Below are 16546 nucleotides of genomic sequence, written 5' to 3' on the forward strand. Positions count from 1 at the left end.
AATAAGAGGGATGTAGAAACATAGAGTGAGAGAGAGAGACAGATGAGGAAATGGAATAATAGTCAGCTGATTGACAAACCAATCGTTAATCTTATTTATTCGTATTTACACTCACACATCATGAATTTATCAATTAATATGCTATTGACGTATTCGTATATTCAGATCTATAGTATTCCTATTCGATATGAAATATTTTAGACTAAATAATTCTTATTTTCATTAATTATTTATATTTTAATACTGTTGGTTTTTATATTAGCTGACGCTGCTGTTAATTCATGAGAATAAGTCTTTTATCCAGTTCTTATTTGAATGCCATCGGGTTTTTCAATTGCACACACTTATCCATTCCTCTATATGACATTCATCGCATTCCACAGTACAGCACCATTCAAATTTACAGCGACAGCGTTCCGCTCGTCGTTCCTTAACTTGGCTGTGACCACGCCCACAGCACAATGAGGCGCAGCCATCGCTGGTTGTCGTATTTCGATTACATTTTCTTCCCACTGTTCCTGAAATTTCAACAGAGAAAGGAGTTAGATAAGGGAATTAGAGTTACGCAACGTTGCCACTTTTCAGTTAAGCGACATTGTCAAATTTCCATTTAGATGAGTTATCGTTAGTATGCCATATTTAATGTTACTATAGTTAACTATCTGTGGCACTCCTGATATAGGTATTTACTGACTCAAATATAGCTAATCAATATATAATCTTTCAATAACTATATTCATAATTATTTCAATTACTTTTTCAACTATCCATAGAATAAAACTGATAATAAAAAATAATAACCTCAGTCTTTGATGTTAAGAAATAAACAAAAATTTAACCATTAATCAAACGATAGTTTAAATATATCTCTATTAAATTAAACAGTCGATGTCTATCGATAGCTCTCTTGGCATCACGTCGCAAATCAAGAGAGCTCACGTTGTGGCCATTAAAAAACCATAAATAAACAATTAAGTGCAACTAAAAGCAAAGTATCATAATTGTTAGATGTTAATTGCCAACGTTAATTGCCATCATTTGACTAGACACGGCACATGAATCAAGTCCGTCGAAGAGGGGGTTGGCAGAGGGTTGGGGTTGGTAGTTGGGAGTTGCGGCAGGGGACGGTCACAACAACAACAACCACAATGACTTTGGTAGCTACCGTCAACGATTAATTATAAATTTGCGTCGTAATTAACACTTTAAACTGGCCCGCAGTCGCAGTGGCTTTTGATAATTTGCAAATGTGTCAACAGCGGCAACAACAACAAACATAAGGAACAACAACAACAATGAGCAGCAACAGCCTCAAAATGGCTAACGAAAATTGCAAGTGGCAGTTAGACGTTCATGTTGTTGGCTTGCTACGTTGTTGCTACTTACCTGGTTGTTGTTGCTTGTTGTTGCTTGGCTTTTGTTGTTGTGTTGAGTACGTGCCGTGCGCATGCGCAACTCTCGACTTTTGTCGTTGCGAATTTTGAGTTATGTGGCATGTTTGGTAGCTGCGTTAATAAATGTTTGTTTTTTTTTTTTTTTTTTAGCAGTTTTTGTTGTTGTTGTTATCGTTTTGTTGTTGTTGCTACCTGGCTGCTGTTAATTTGCATTTGTGATTTATTTATTAGAGGCAAATCAAATTTATCGCTTAATCCATGCCAATAAATCATTTTTAATTAGTTTATCTCGTATTTTGCAGTGTGGCCGAATTTTTGCAATTTTTCATAATTAGCCGTATCTCTGTGGTACTTCCTCTTGAAAGTTTTGACGAAAACTTAAATTTAATTGAAATTTGTAAAATAATAAATGAAATTTAACTAAAATAAAATTAATTCAAAAAAGAAGATTAACTAGAAAGATAATGTTGCTTTATTAAATTAATGTAAACATATTTATCTTAAGCATATGACTGGTTTTTAATGAAATTAATTCAATACATTAGGGAATATCCCTCAAAAAATTCAAATAATTGATAAATAAGATTCTTAAGTACCTAGAAAATACCGTTATTTATTATTATTATTTAAATATAGATATTCAATTACAATTCGTAGTACTCCTACTCACCCTGTATATCTGCTCCCAGATCCCGCTCACAGAAGTTCGGGGATCGCTGATAATAAAAAAGTGACGTCTCCAGCTTTCGTGCCATGCGAGCGGCGCTCTTATCAGCATTCGGCTGTCGCGTGCCTCGTTCGCCGTCCCGATCCCGTTGTGTCTCACGACCCCCCAATATGCCAGACGCATCGGAGGCCACCATATCCGAGGAGGTGCCGGCACCGTTGCCACCATTTAATTTTTTATTGCGTGCCCGCTTTAAGACCACAACGGGCTCCCCATTGCCGAGATTCGATTGATCCACCAGGATGGCCTTGCGAAACTGATGCTTCAGCACTTTGCCGACAATATGAAAATCTGGAGCAGATTTCCAGCAGGTTTTCAGTTGACAACTGCCCGACATACCGTGGCACTTACAGCGGAACTCCATATTGTTGGAGACGGCCTGGAAATCAAAATGGGGAAGATTTTGGGAACTACTTAAGATGTTGTTGAAACTTAAAAGTTACAAAGTATCATGGGTTTTGGAGCGTTCTTATTGAGTTGAAAGAGTTAACCTTATTTCAAAAAAAAGTTTATAAAGTATACTTTATAAAATATAATGTTGGGAACATACTCATTAAAAGTTTTCAAAACTATCCGTCTGTATTAAAATCCTATTACTTTACAAACTAATTTTAATGTAAGAATTCAATATCGATCACACTCATACGCATGCATTGTGTGCATGTGTTTTCTGATTTCTTAGCTGTACCCAAAAAAATATAATAGTTTATTAAGATTTTGTAGGACGAGGAAAAATAAGAAAAACACGTCTCGTTAACTTTTCTGACTTTCATAAAGGTTGAAAAATTGCTCAACATCATGTTTTCAAATTACTTTTCTAACTTACCACTCTTCCCGCATGATTGTTGTGAAGATTAATTTTGGACTGTATATCGCCAGCTTTTTCGCGGCAATCGAGAAATAGCTTGGAGTACTCGACGCCAAAGTCCATGTTGTGGGAGCAACCGCCCCATTTCCAGCGACTGGCAATTTTCGAACGTTCATATTTCTTTTCCTCCTCGGGGGTAAGTATTTGATTCGTTTCGAGGTATTGAAGAAACTGCTTCTTCTCCTTGTCCAAGGATTGACGGAGATTCTTGTTAAGCGTTTTCCGGTTGATGGTAGGATCACAACCGCAGGACATCAAACGTCCTTGACTACAGGCTCTTGCCACACTGTGTGCCACACCCGCTGCTGAAATAGCAAAGGCAAAAGCACTCTCCCGATAACCTTTTTGAAAGAGGAAGAAGGATGAAAGGTCTTGGGATTAGAGCTGTGAAATGAATATGTTTTCCTGGGGGAATCATGGCCAACTATTGGCAAGCTATGCGGTGTTATTTTTAACACTGAATGACCAAACGATCTGACCATGGGGAATTGTGCGGCATTTGGCTTTGACATAAACCTGGACAAGCCGCCAAGCCCCAAAAGTGGGCAGAGCGCACAGCCAACTTGGCCTCCAGCCTGCAATCGATCGGTTGATCGAACGAACGATCGATCGCCAGATCAGACAAGTTTTAATGATGCAAAATTTGTGGTCAGCAAGAGATAGAGAGAGGGGGATGGAGAGGGAGATAGAGATATAGAGGAGAGTCCACACCCACCCAGGTGGTTATGCAATAGCTGTCAAACGGCTGTCAAAATTGACGTTAATCATGATCGACATGTAGCGTCATTGAGCGTTACCAAAGTTGGCAACATTTGTCAATCGATTGACATGCAAATTGTCAGCGCCAATCGATATACGGCGACAGTACATATGTCAATGTGACAGGCGTGCATCACGGTAGGATCGTTACTATGGAATGGGATGGGATGGGATGAGATGGGATGGGGTTGAGCTGTCAAACAATCAGTCAGACGGTCAACTTTGTACAAGTCTGTCACTCAGGATGCGCACGAATGCAAATGTCAATGTTGTGACAAGTTGTCGTTGTCGTTGTCTTACACACAGCGAGAAAGACGATCGAGCAAGCGATCGGTCGATCGAACGTGCGATCGAAATGCAATGCAAAAGTGTAGCGCGCATTTGATTGACGATTAAGACGCCATCAATCAATGCATCAATGCGCACAGTAGCCATGCCATGCCACAGTCACAATCACAGTCACAGTCACAAACATAGTCACAGACACAGTCACAGGCATTGCAGCAATCTCATGCCCATTTCGCGATCTGTGGAGATCTGTGATCGTCGATTGGAGTCTTGATTTATGCATGCTTTGTGTTCCCCCCACAGGCCATTTGCAAATCCAAATCACATCATTGCCAGAGAGTTACATTTGACAATGCCTTGGGGCTGGCTCGATGTGACGTGCTTCTTACTGCGCATAAATTGGCAACCGATCGACGATCAACGATCGCTCCACTTGGCCCCATATACTAACAACAACAGCAACAACGACCTGTCTACAGTCGCAGTCGCAGTCCCTGTCTCGTTTCCGAGTCTCTGTTGTGTTGCAATCCCAAGTAATTGTTTGCGACATACGTCGCTCGCTTGTTGTCACATGCATTTGCTTGAACCGAGACTAAGATAAAGGTCGATCGTTGACGACGATCGTACGTAATCCTTTTACTACTTTTGTACATGGCTGCCTGACTGCCGCTTCCAATCTCCCAGTCTGAGACCCAGCCTCAGTTGATTGACAATAATGCATGGCGAAGTAGCAGCAACGATCTGCGATCTGCAACAACGACGACGGCGACGACGATCAACCGATCGGCGACCAGTGCCATAAGTTATAGTAGATGTATGCAAAATAGTTGACCTGTCCGTGTGCCGATTCGATTGTCAGTCATTGTGGCTCTCGGACTTGATTTGTTTCGTTTCACTTGGTCGATCGTTGATCCCTCCATCCCCACCTCAATACCCCTACTCTCTCTATTGGGGGCTGCTCAGGTTGCCTCTGCCCTTATATGTCGCCCCAGTCGACCAAAACGTTGCACGCGTTGCTGTTGCCTGTCAATATTGACTCTCGTTATGTGCAGAGTTCAGTTCGCTGTTTCCTTCCTTATTTAATGGACAGTCGGACAGACGGACAGACGGACGGATCGGCAGACATGCCACTGACATAAGCTTGGGTTTACCATATTGGTTCACCTGAAGGCTAGTCGAGAGACGACAGAGAGAGAGAGAGAGAGAGAGAGAGAGAGAGAGTTACTTGGAAGTGCTGGTGGTGTGGCATGCATTTGAAGATTTATGGTTTGGCATTGTTATATTGGCCAATGTTGTTAACTTTAAGCTTTAAGCTTTAACTTTAACCTACCTCATTTTATGTGTACGCGCATTTGGCCTGATCAAGTTTTTCCCTGCACTTGATGGCAGCCCCAAGATTATGGCCAAATGCAAATTATTTGTAGAAATGCTGTAATGACATTGTTTTTACTTTGTTTGGCTTTTGTCCAAATCACATAAATGCTAATCCGCCTTTAAAGTTTCAAGTTGTATTTGTATATAGTAGAAAATTTATATCAGATGAATGAATGATTTGATATACTTTTCATTAAGAAATACCTTAAGAAGAACGGCCTATATAGTACATTTTATCTTTTTCAAAATTTGATAAATTTTTTTTTGCATTTCAGCGCATTTTACACAATTAAATCGATCCCTTACGTTTTACAAGTGTACTAGTAGTTCTTATCTTTAATTGTGAGTCACTTTTTTCTTTGGATATTTGATATTAATTAAAATAGAAGCTCTGGGTTCAGTTCTACCTTTCTTACTACCCAATATTATACAGAGTTTCCAACGTTTTTATATAGAATAACTAGAAAGTCATTGCCAGATCTACTATATATCATACCTGACAGTGCTTTGATCCTGTTGTTATCCAATACAAGAGGTTCTTTTACCTTGTTATTGAGTTTTCTCTAATTTATATATGCAATTCTTAATTTGTACACCATAGATTGCCACATTTATTGTGGTTGCTCCTAAACAAAGTATCTGTGAGTTTGTGTTCCAATTACATTATTAGAAACTCATAGCTAGATTCTTTCCCTACCCCACAGTACCCTCTCTATAGTTAAAATTGCATTCTGTTGTTGTTCTGTTGTCAATGGTTGGCTATTGACGTCTTTCCCAGCACAGGTCTCCACTTCTCCGTCTACCTTCATGGAGCCATGTCGGCTCCCAAGCGATTCAGTTTGTTCGTTTGTCTCTTGAATGTCTCGCTGTCGTTTTGCAGTACGTTGTCAGTGGTCGCGGCAGCATCCGTCAAGAGAGATAACAATTTTTTAAATTGAAATTGAATGAAGTGGTTTGCTTACAATATAATTTATACGATGAATGCAAATAAATTACGCCGGACTCGAGTCAACTTGACTGGACGACTTGACTTGAGTTGAGGTAAGCCTTTCCCTTTTACTCGTCGGTCTCCCAGGCAACTCTTCTTGTTTGCCTGTCTCTTTGGGTTTCTCTTCATTCTACCCCCCTCTCACTCCACACAACTTTTTCCTTCTTATTGCAGCCGCATTGAAATTTGTGAGAAATCTTTTCAACATTGCCACTGTGGGCAGATATCGTTTGCATCTGCATTGCATGCCGCCATTTTGATCATTGGTTGCTGCCCCATTGTTTTGGCATTTTTACTGCAATTGGATGACGCATAATTTAACTAATGAAGCGCTTGGGAACGCGCCCCAAGCATGTCACAACTTAACCTGAGAGCATCGCTTGATTGCCACCTGAGCAATTGCCATAGTTAAAAGTTAAAGATGGCTCTGTTTTTTAGTTTAAATACCTGGAATATCTCTGGGTTTTTTTCATGGAATTTTGATAAAATCTTATACTTATTATTAAGATTTAACAAAGCTATGACAGCTTGCAGTTTTTTGAAATAGTATCACGGGGAAAGTATGAAAAGGGGTGGAAATTAATTGAATTTTTTACTTTTGATGCAGAATCAAATTAGAGGCCAGATAATGATAAAATTGACATTCTGCATGAAAATCGGCTAAAATTTGACAAAGTTATGACACTTTGAAGTTTTGTGAAACAGTATCAAGAGAATAGTACAGAAAAATGGACATTGATGGAAAAATCAGAATCAAATTGTAATAAAAACTAGGGGACTCCGCCCCCTGCTCGCTTCGCTCGCGGTGCTAGAGTCGAGAATACTCGACTTACTATGGCAGAAGCTATGACTGATCTTCACCCGATTGGTCCTATGGCAGCTATATGATAAGTGGACCGATTTGAACTAACTTCGGTCTGGATTTAAAACATTAACTTATATGTAAACTCTATCAGTTTGGTTAAGATATCTCAAAGAACCAAAAAAATTAATACTAAAGCTTGATTTTTGACCGATCGTTCCTATGGAAGCTATATGGTATAGTGGTCCGAACAAACTTGATCTGCTTGCAATATAGATGAACCTACATACCAAGTTTGGTGACTCTAGCTCTTATAGTCTCTGAGATCTCGGTGTTCATACAGACAGACAGACGGACATTGCTATATTGACTCGTCTATTGATGCTGATCAAGAATATATATACTTTATGGGGTCTGCCAGACCGCTGTACTTTTTTTTAGTACTGGGTCTAAAAATTATGGGAAAAAAGCTTTAGCGAAAATCGAGCTGTTGATTTATTTGGATGTATTTTTACATCTTCTCTATGAAGAACTTGAGACACTGACTCTTTGAATCATAACAGTAGTCGCTTTATACAGTTTTTAGTTAAAGATCGGCGCCTGTGATCACCGAGTTACCGCTACTTGCTACCTGGCTAACAAAAGCGCTAAGAAAGCGGCGACTCTTTGTAGACGGTCAGCTGGAACGCCATCATAAGGCACACGCCGTAGTAGTCGGAAGATTGTGTGTAATATAATGCCTCGACAACAGATTAAGATATCAAAGTCAAAGTTCGCACTGCCGCGTTGCCTGGAGATGCACTAGGCTGTGACAAAGGTGCGTCCACTACAGTGCCCAGTTTACAGTACATGGCCCAAAGAAACACTCTTACTAGCTGCTAAACTTTGAAACATGATCTAGCCGCGTCAACTGGACCGGGGTATTAGAGAGTCAGTCATCTAGTGCAGTTCCGTCTTCAACTTCGTTTCCCATCTCCATCTTGGGCTCCCACTGCCTCTGCTGTGGTTTTGTTCCATGGCGTGTCTAATAATGCGACGGCTAATAGCTTCGGACACTGGCTGCCTGATCAGGGGACTAAGGTTGGGAGAGGGAAAGAAGTGCTGTATTCATTTAATTAGACTTTTTATGTTCCCTTGCAAAAGGTATGACAATTTTTTTTATGAATTTTGTAAGTATAATAATATTACAAGAAGTTTTCAAGCTAATAATATATAGTTTCAGAAATCAAGTATCAAAAATTCGATATATGTTGAATTATTTTTTCCATTCAAAATTTTTCTTTTAAATTCATTTCTGGATGGACGATGGTGATAAGTCAATATCTACCTAAAACTCGGACTTCAGTCTTTTTAAGCAGAGCGTAAGATAAAAAACTTGCGATTAAAGGGGGTTTTTTATTACAGAATTCTTTTAGAAAGGGTATTTGAATTGCAGCCAGTCGTTAGATCGTTTATCTTTAAGGTTTTTATTTTTTGCCAAGCGGTTTGCGTGTGGGCCGTTGCTCTATGAATAACCGCAAACTCGTTGACAGTTTGTTGTATTTGCTGTTGTTGTTATTGTTGTTGTTGTCGTTAGTTGGTCATAAAGCGATTTTGTTTGCGTGAAAGCTGAGCCACACTTACTGCACATTTTAGTGTCAGCTTAATGGCTTTTGGGCCAGGCTACTTGGACTCTTGGGAACTCACCTTTCTTGAGCAGATTGGAGGCATGCGGATTGCGACTCTTTGTGCTCAGCGATGAGCAGTTCCATCGATGCCACTGAAACTACATCAGCATAAAAAGCATAAAAAGAAGAAGAGAAATGATTAGCTAATGATGCAACAAACTAAATGGAAACAAATCTTGAAATTCTGCAAGTATTTCGTATGTCGAACCAGAAATGCCACTCAACAACATCAGAATCAACAGCAGCAATTTGCGAGATCGTTTTGATTTTTAATAGCCAACAAAGTCATTTCAGATACAATCTTAGAAGAGTAATTAACAAAAGCAAACAAAGCAGAAATATCTCAGAATATCTGCTCATAAGACTAACCAGCATGTAAATGTTATAAAACATTAAGTCAAACGATAACAAAACATTAAGTAGCATTTCTTATCAATATTTGAAATCGTATACCTGTGTCTGGCATTCTCTGATGGCCATATCGAGGCCTTCTAACGCTGCAGCAGTCACATCACTTGCCTTGTAGCATAACTCCACCTGATCCTTGGTCAGACCAGGCACTGAGCGGCATGTGGCACGTCCGTCTGGCAAGCCATACAACCTGGCAAATAAAAAAAATTATTAAAATCGTTTTATTAGTTTTAAAACAGGATAAAAGAATGTTTGAGCTCTTAAAAAATATCGAAAATTTTGAGACCTTAAACTGAGCTTATAAATATATATAGATTTCGGAAATTGAAAGATTTAAGAATTGATATATTTTAGAAATTGTTGTAAATTAACTCCAAAACTTGTTTCGCAAAACAAAAAATTTCAGGTTATGTAGTTTTTGAATATACTCTAAACGCTTTTTTTAATTTGAGCCTCATCAACATAGAATAATATTTGTTTTAATTATATTTTTAAAGAAGTAATAACTTTATGATAGAGATCCACAAATTTAACCCACAGATCAAGTATGTTTAAATATTAGCCACGCCCCCCCCCCCGCAAATCGGAAAAAAAACCCACACCTACAGTTTTTAAGATAATACGTTTTTTATAGTAATTAACGTTAGCTATTATTATTATCTATTACCCCACTGAATCGCAGCAAGGTTGGACAAGTAGAACGACAGTTAAAGCGAATAAATTTTTTTAAAGTAAAACAAATAATTTCCTAAAAGTACTCATATATATTGAAATTAATAACGGGTATCCTATGGTCGGGATGTTGATTAAAGCCTTTTCGACTAGTTTTTTTTTGTATTTTTCTGTTTTTGCCTTGATAAGGTGTTTTAAATCCTTCCTTCCCTTTTTATCCGTTGCTTAAATAGTAAGATTGTTGAAATCTAAGCACAGCATTTTTATCGATACTCCAGCACAGACATTCAATTCGCAAAGATATCGTATTTCGATTGAGATTTTTCTGTTATTCGCCATTTGAATAGAAATGTGATTACAGTAACCGCAGCTAACAATTAAATCAGAATATGAGTCCGAATTTCAGTCCCAATTTTAATTCCGAATCTGACCCAAGCTTGTTGCTCTGTCAGCAGCAGTAACAACAACAACATCAACAACAAATTTGCCATTAACCTTGAGCGCCAAAAAAAACCGCAGACAAAATACAAATTGAATTAAAAAAAGTAGAAAAAATGCTTGGCAACAAATTTAATTTAATTTCATTTTATATGTTTATGTGAAATTTAATTTGAGTTTTGCGGCTGATTTAATCAGCAAGAGCGAATATACAGCTCAACATATAGACGGATGGACAGAAGCTAAATTAAATTCCTGAAATGTCATAAATCTCAAGTCAAATCTTTGGTCTATGACTCACAGAAAAAATGCAGAGTTGCCAGACAGCGGGGCTGGTTAGGAGCACTGACAAAGAGCTGTGGCTCATTGTGGTTCATTGTGGCTCTCATTGAACTCATTTAGAGCGCGCCATCGCGTTCAAGGTCAGCGGAGAGGTGTTCTGATCTTGCACCACAAGATACAGATACAGTATTGCGAGTGGCAGTTGACGTTGAACAACTTCATCGTTGCCACATATAGATACACTTCCTCATCACATCACATCGCATCGCATCGCATCGCATCGCGTTGATCTATGACACGCAGTTCTGGCAGCCTGGCATACCGCACGTATACGTGATGCGCTCCACGATGGCGTCTGCAATGTATTCTCTTAATGTTAAATCCCTGTTGCGTGCAGAGCGTGAAGCTCAGCGAGGGGGGGGAAGGGGGTTGTTAATTGGGGCACGTAGCGCATGTAAAAAATACTCAAATGTAGAAACGTGCCATTTTCACACACGTCCTCAACTGCAATTCAACAGCAGATCTGAGGATCTCTCATCAACATCTTTAGCTTTAACTTGAGCCCATCATTTGGTATGCCATTCACGAAGCATTCAGTCTATAGAGCCTGTCGACTGCAAGCTGATCACAACTTGCTCCCAAACTCTATTAAAAAAGCTGCAGTTGTTGATCAAGTTGGCCAGGTTGCGACACTCTTTAGCCATGTTAATGAGGTGCAAGCTTTGAGTTGGCTTTTGCTGAGTTTAAATCTAGAATAATATGTTCTTATTGTATATAATCTAATAAATCAATATGGTAATTTTCAGATTTTAGCAGAACTCTTTCGTTTTTGCTTCCACTTTAAAAATGTATTTAAGCTTCAGAATACTCAACTGTTTCTGTATTTCACTAAAACTATTTTCAAAGATTACCTTAGCTACATTAGAAAATTAAGAAATGTGCAATTCAGCAATAATAGAAAGCAATTAAATGCTAAAATATGTATATTATTGGGGGGAATTAAAAAGCTGATAGCTTGAATTGATTATAATGGATGAGAAGCATTTGCGCTTGGTCAAGTTTTAGGCATTTCCTTTTCAGCACAACATTTGCTCATTTTATTATTACTCAAAACGTAAAAAAAAAAAAAATAGAGAATGTGATAAATTTATTTAATTACAGTGAGCTATGGAAATTAAATGCTACAATACAGTGGGCACCCTGTATATTTTGAATAGTCGCCACAGATCAAAAGCATTCCTAGCTGTTGCCGTGGCTCTGTTGCCAGCCTGGCATGGAATGTATCTCGTCTCGTCGACTGAAAACCCAAACGTATCCAACCCAACTGACTTTGTGTATGTGATTGTGCGTATCTGTGTGCGTTTGTGTGTGTGTGTGTGTGTGTGTATGTGTGTGGGAAACAATGTTTATGCCAACTGGCTTAGATAGCTAACTGATTTGATATAGTTCGTATATGTGGACGTAGCATAAACCGACAAAAATCCTTGATTTATGCATGGGCTACCGTTTGACAGGCCCCAACTTGAGGCCAGCCTCGACATGAGAGCGACTTTTGGCGGCGCCTCTTAAAGCCTTTTGCCACACATTTCAATCTTTTTATGGCATTTCAATAGAACTCTCAACCTTAGAGCGTGAGAAACTGAAATTATGAAAATTTAATTGAAATTTCTTAGCAGGCATCGTGCATTATATATTTCAGATTTAGTTTTAGTTTATCGTGGAAACACTTTTGCCTCTGATAAGCAGCAGCATCCTCGTCCTGCAATCCAATTGTTGGCCACATTTTAAGCCATGGCTAACAGATCGATAAATTGTATAAGCGAATCAATTGCGTCTGTTATCGCATCGCGTGAAATACGCACAGTCTCAACATCGACATCGACATCGGCATCAGCATCAGCATTGGATCGAAGGATCCGATCGAAGACTTGATCTTCCAGTTCGAATTGAAGTTGAAGTTGGTTTACTGCATGAGTCAGCGACGCCGTCGTCGACGTCGGTTCCTTGACTTTGTTGCCTTATCAGTTTTATTGAATTCACAACAACAACATTGAGAGAGACGGCAACTAAAAGCCATACGCTTTATAAAGCTGTTAACAAAATGTGCATCAGTTTAAATTCTTTATCTGAAAGACGTCTGGCAGATGGCTCTCAGCGATGCCCTGCATTGCATATCTTTCAACCAATTAAAATGCATTTTGCCAAGAAGTTTTTTTTCTGTCTTATTTTTCAGTTTTTTATTTTTTCCTTAGTCTTGCGGCTCTTTAAATTGCAGTTTTGTTTGCTTGATTTGTAGTTTGCGATAGAGCATCAAGCTCATGATATCGATTGGGAGTAAGAAAAAAACTGAAAGGGCTTAAGCCCTTAAACGCAATTAAATAAAATGTGTTTTGACAAATTACAATGGAAGTCAAAAATTCCGCAAAATATTTTATGAAATTAGTCAATCCTTTATCCAGATAAATAATAATATATGAATAACAGCTCACGTTATATTAGCATGTTCTTTTAGTATGCTATTCTTTATTCTTAAATATGAGTAAACATTAATTAATTTTAAAATGACATGTTTTAAAGAATATTATGTTACAATCACTACAATCTTTAAACATCAGCAATTTTCAGTGAGGTTTTTAGGAACTTGTTGTTCTTTTTATTAAAATTACATTGCTTGCATTTATCTTCTTTTATTGACTTTTATTTAAGATAATACAGCTTAAGCCGAGCTCCAAAGTCTAAACTCGAATCAAAGTGTTTGCAAGGGGCAACTATCTCGCCGATTGCCGATCACTTTGCAACCTATTGAGGCAAGTTTATCGCGTTGCCTGTCGATAAGAAAATGCAGAAAATTTAACAAGTACTTAATTAAATGAGCTGCCAGTTAAACTTATGCTTCCAAATACGTACTTAAGATCTCGAGGCAGCTAAAGTAGCAGCGACTCATTTATAAATTCAAGTCAGTTCGTTGCGCATACGCCATGTGATGCAGGCGACAAGACAACACTTAAAGGTGTGCGTGTGTGTGTGTGTGCCAGTGTGTGTTGTTTTTGCACCCAATTAGGATTTGGCTGCTGCACATTATGCAATGCACTTGCCAGCTTTATTTGGGGGGCGTGGCAGTGTGTACGTGTGTGTGTGTGTGCGTGCGTGTCTGTGTGCTTCATTTGCATTTCAAACGAAAAACTGTGGCAAGCTGCAGTTGCAGTTGCCTCATTATGCGCTGCAATTATGACGTTGCAGCAACGAGGAAGACAACGAATTGCAGGCTGCTCTTCAACTTGCATTGCTGCAGTCTCGAGTTGACTGCAATGCACGTTGTTGTTGCATGGGGTTGTCAACATACTTTTTTGCTTGTTGACAACACAACAACAACAACAATAACAACAACGAGATTAACAAGCTGCAACTACTAGGCAAGTCAACCATTCAACCAACCAACCAAGCAACCAACCAACCAGGCAGTCAGTCAGCCGCACCTGGAACCTGGATCTTGGAACTTGGAACTTGGACAGACAACAGCTCTCTCGTCCGCCTGACTGCGCGCACAGTCCAAAGTTGAAGCTAGAAACGGAGCCGGAGACGGAGGCCGATTGACAGCGCCAGGCGCATTATAAGGCCTCAGTACCAGGGACCACCCTGCAATTGAAATCAACTCAATTGTGTAGGCTGAGGCAATGGGAGGACGAGATGCAATAATGACAACAACAGCAGTCAAAAGAGAGCTTGCAAGCGGAGCTGTTGCAAGTTGTCAGTTGCAAGTTGCAAGTTAGCTCTGGTTGGATACCAGATGTCCAGCAGTGGCCATGAACTGTTCAAAATGGCGTTGTCTGCTTTGCCAGTTAATCTCACTATTTGGCTCAAACGCAGCAGTTGAGTTGCCATTTTAACTGGCAATCGCAAATGCAACTAACAAAAAAATGACTGCAATTGGTTAATATAAGAATAACTAGAGATTAAAATAGTATTTTAACATAGTAATTGCAAAAAATATTAAGGAATATTTTTATAAATATTTCTATAAAGAGTTCATTTTAAGAAATCGGTATTTTGAATGGATATTAGAAATGTATAATCTATTTATTCGCTACGACGAATATTTGTGTGTCTTGAATTTGTATGTACATATAATAATAAATTTATTTTTACACTAAAAGTTAAAAAAATTTAAATACTATATATATTTATATTTTTCCCAAATACAAAAATAGTTTTCTCTTAAAGAAATAGTATTTTTTTAAAATTATTTTTCAAAGTACCAAAATAATTTTTATTTGATGATATGGTGTTCCTTTGATATAGTTTGTATATAATTTTAGGGATGTTTCTTAGATATATTGGTTAAACGATTATTTAAAATAGTTAAGTGGTGATGAATTTTTCCCTAAAAATACTTGTATACTAACAGATCATATAATAAATTTATAAATAATGAAAATAAAATGTACAATATTGTGATATTATTATATTCGATTAGAATAATAAATTCTCTATCCACTAAATAGGCAATTATCTTTTTGACTAGAAATTAAAATTATTTCAACAATTAAATTACGTCAATATTTAAAACTTCAGTACTGTAAGCCATAAAATCTGTCCTTTAGATATATGACAAATTTCTTCCACTTATTTGAAATTTTGCTGTTTTGCTTTTATAAATTTTTCAAAAATATGATTACAAATGTTTTAAAGAAACTACAAATTTTGATTACAAATTTACACAATTTTTAAATAAGCTTTTTAGAAGACACCCCAGAAACCAAAAGAATTGCTGGAGGAGTTAAAGGTGACAGGTTAACTGATCAATCTTAATGCTAGATCAATATTAATTATGCCAACACCTTTGGCTGACAGTTTTCCGGAGCTGAACGACGTGTAAGACTTGGAATTGATTAATCTGTCGACTCAACAACATAAAGTGCTGTTGTTGTCGTTGTTGTTGCCACTGCTGTGGATGTCGTAGTTGTTGTAGTGGTTTGTCGTTTAATTAATTAACTTGCCACTGACAACAACAACAAACGGCAACGCTTGAGTTAATTTGTTGACAGGCGATTTACACCTTTTGAAATTTGCTTTACATAAGCCGGAGAGCGTGTTGATGGATACGTATATTCGTAGATATTCGTACATGGGATGTATCTATAAGATACACTCGCCTCACTTACCAGCGTGTGCAGCAGGCCAAGATAATCACAACAATTAAATGCAAATGGCAATGACGCGACGGCGGTTGTGTTGCAACAACGTTGTTTCCTCCATTGTTGTTATTGTTGCACTGTGTCTGTGTTGTTGTTGCTGCTGCTGCTGCTGCTGCTTCTGCTTCTGTTGTTGTTGTTGTTGTTGTTGCTTGCCACGCAGTCATCGCTCGGCTTTGATTTGCATAAATTTTCATACAATTGAAGCCTAGTTTTTAATTGCTGAACATTGTAGTTGCTGCGGTTGTTGCTGTTCACACTAGTTAGTTGGCAAGTTGTTGTGCTGGCTTGCTGAGGCAAAGCAACAGCAAACATTTTGTAGAACACATTGAAGAAATTTTAGAAACTCTGCTCCCAACACACCTTACATTTACATTTCTATTTTCGAATTTTCTTTCATTTTGTTAATTTTGATTTCTACTTATTTCATTACATTTTACACATTTTTGATTTTTAAATATTTGTACACACTTTATTCTATGCAATTTTCTCACATTTTCTTTTATAGACACATTCGCAGCTCAACTGCCGTAGATCGCGATCGTGACCAAAGCGCCAATAAACATTGATCTTTCAGCTTAGGCTTTTTGAGCTGAGGTTTCGGCTATCTGGCTACTAGCCAACTGGAACTGCCTTTTTTTTGCCGTCTTCTTGTAATATTTGTTTGTTACCTTCTATTTTTTC

The 16546-nt window shown here is 38.1% G+C and overlaps 1 protein-coding gene across 1 annotated transcript; it reads right to left on the bottom strand.

Annotated features, from left to right (window-relative positions):
• Window positions 1-70: 70 nt before the first annotated feature.
• Window positions 71-16029, bottom strand: LOC117781464 (protein Wnt-10b). Its single transcript, XM_034618227.1, is given in 8 exon segments — window positions 71-518; window positions 2065-2500; window positions 2948-3330; window positions 8887-8965; window positions 9321-9468; window positions 15833-15939; window positions 15942-16004; window positions 16006-16029. Coding segments are annotated over 8 exon segments (1428 nt in total). The 3' UTR covers window positions 71-330.
• Window positions 16030-16546: the final 517 nt, after the last annotated feature.

This window comes from Drosophila innubila (assembly GCF_004354385.1).
Source record: "Drosophila innubila isolate TH190305 chromosome 2L unlocalized genomic scaffold, UK_Dinn_1.0 4_B_2L, whole genome shotgun sequence".
Taxonomy (NCBI): domain Eukaryota; kingdom Metazoa; phylum Arthropoda; class Insecta; order Diptera; family Drosophilidae; genus Drosophila; species Drosophila innubila.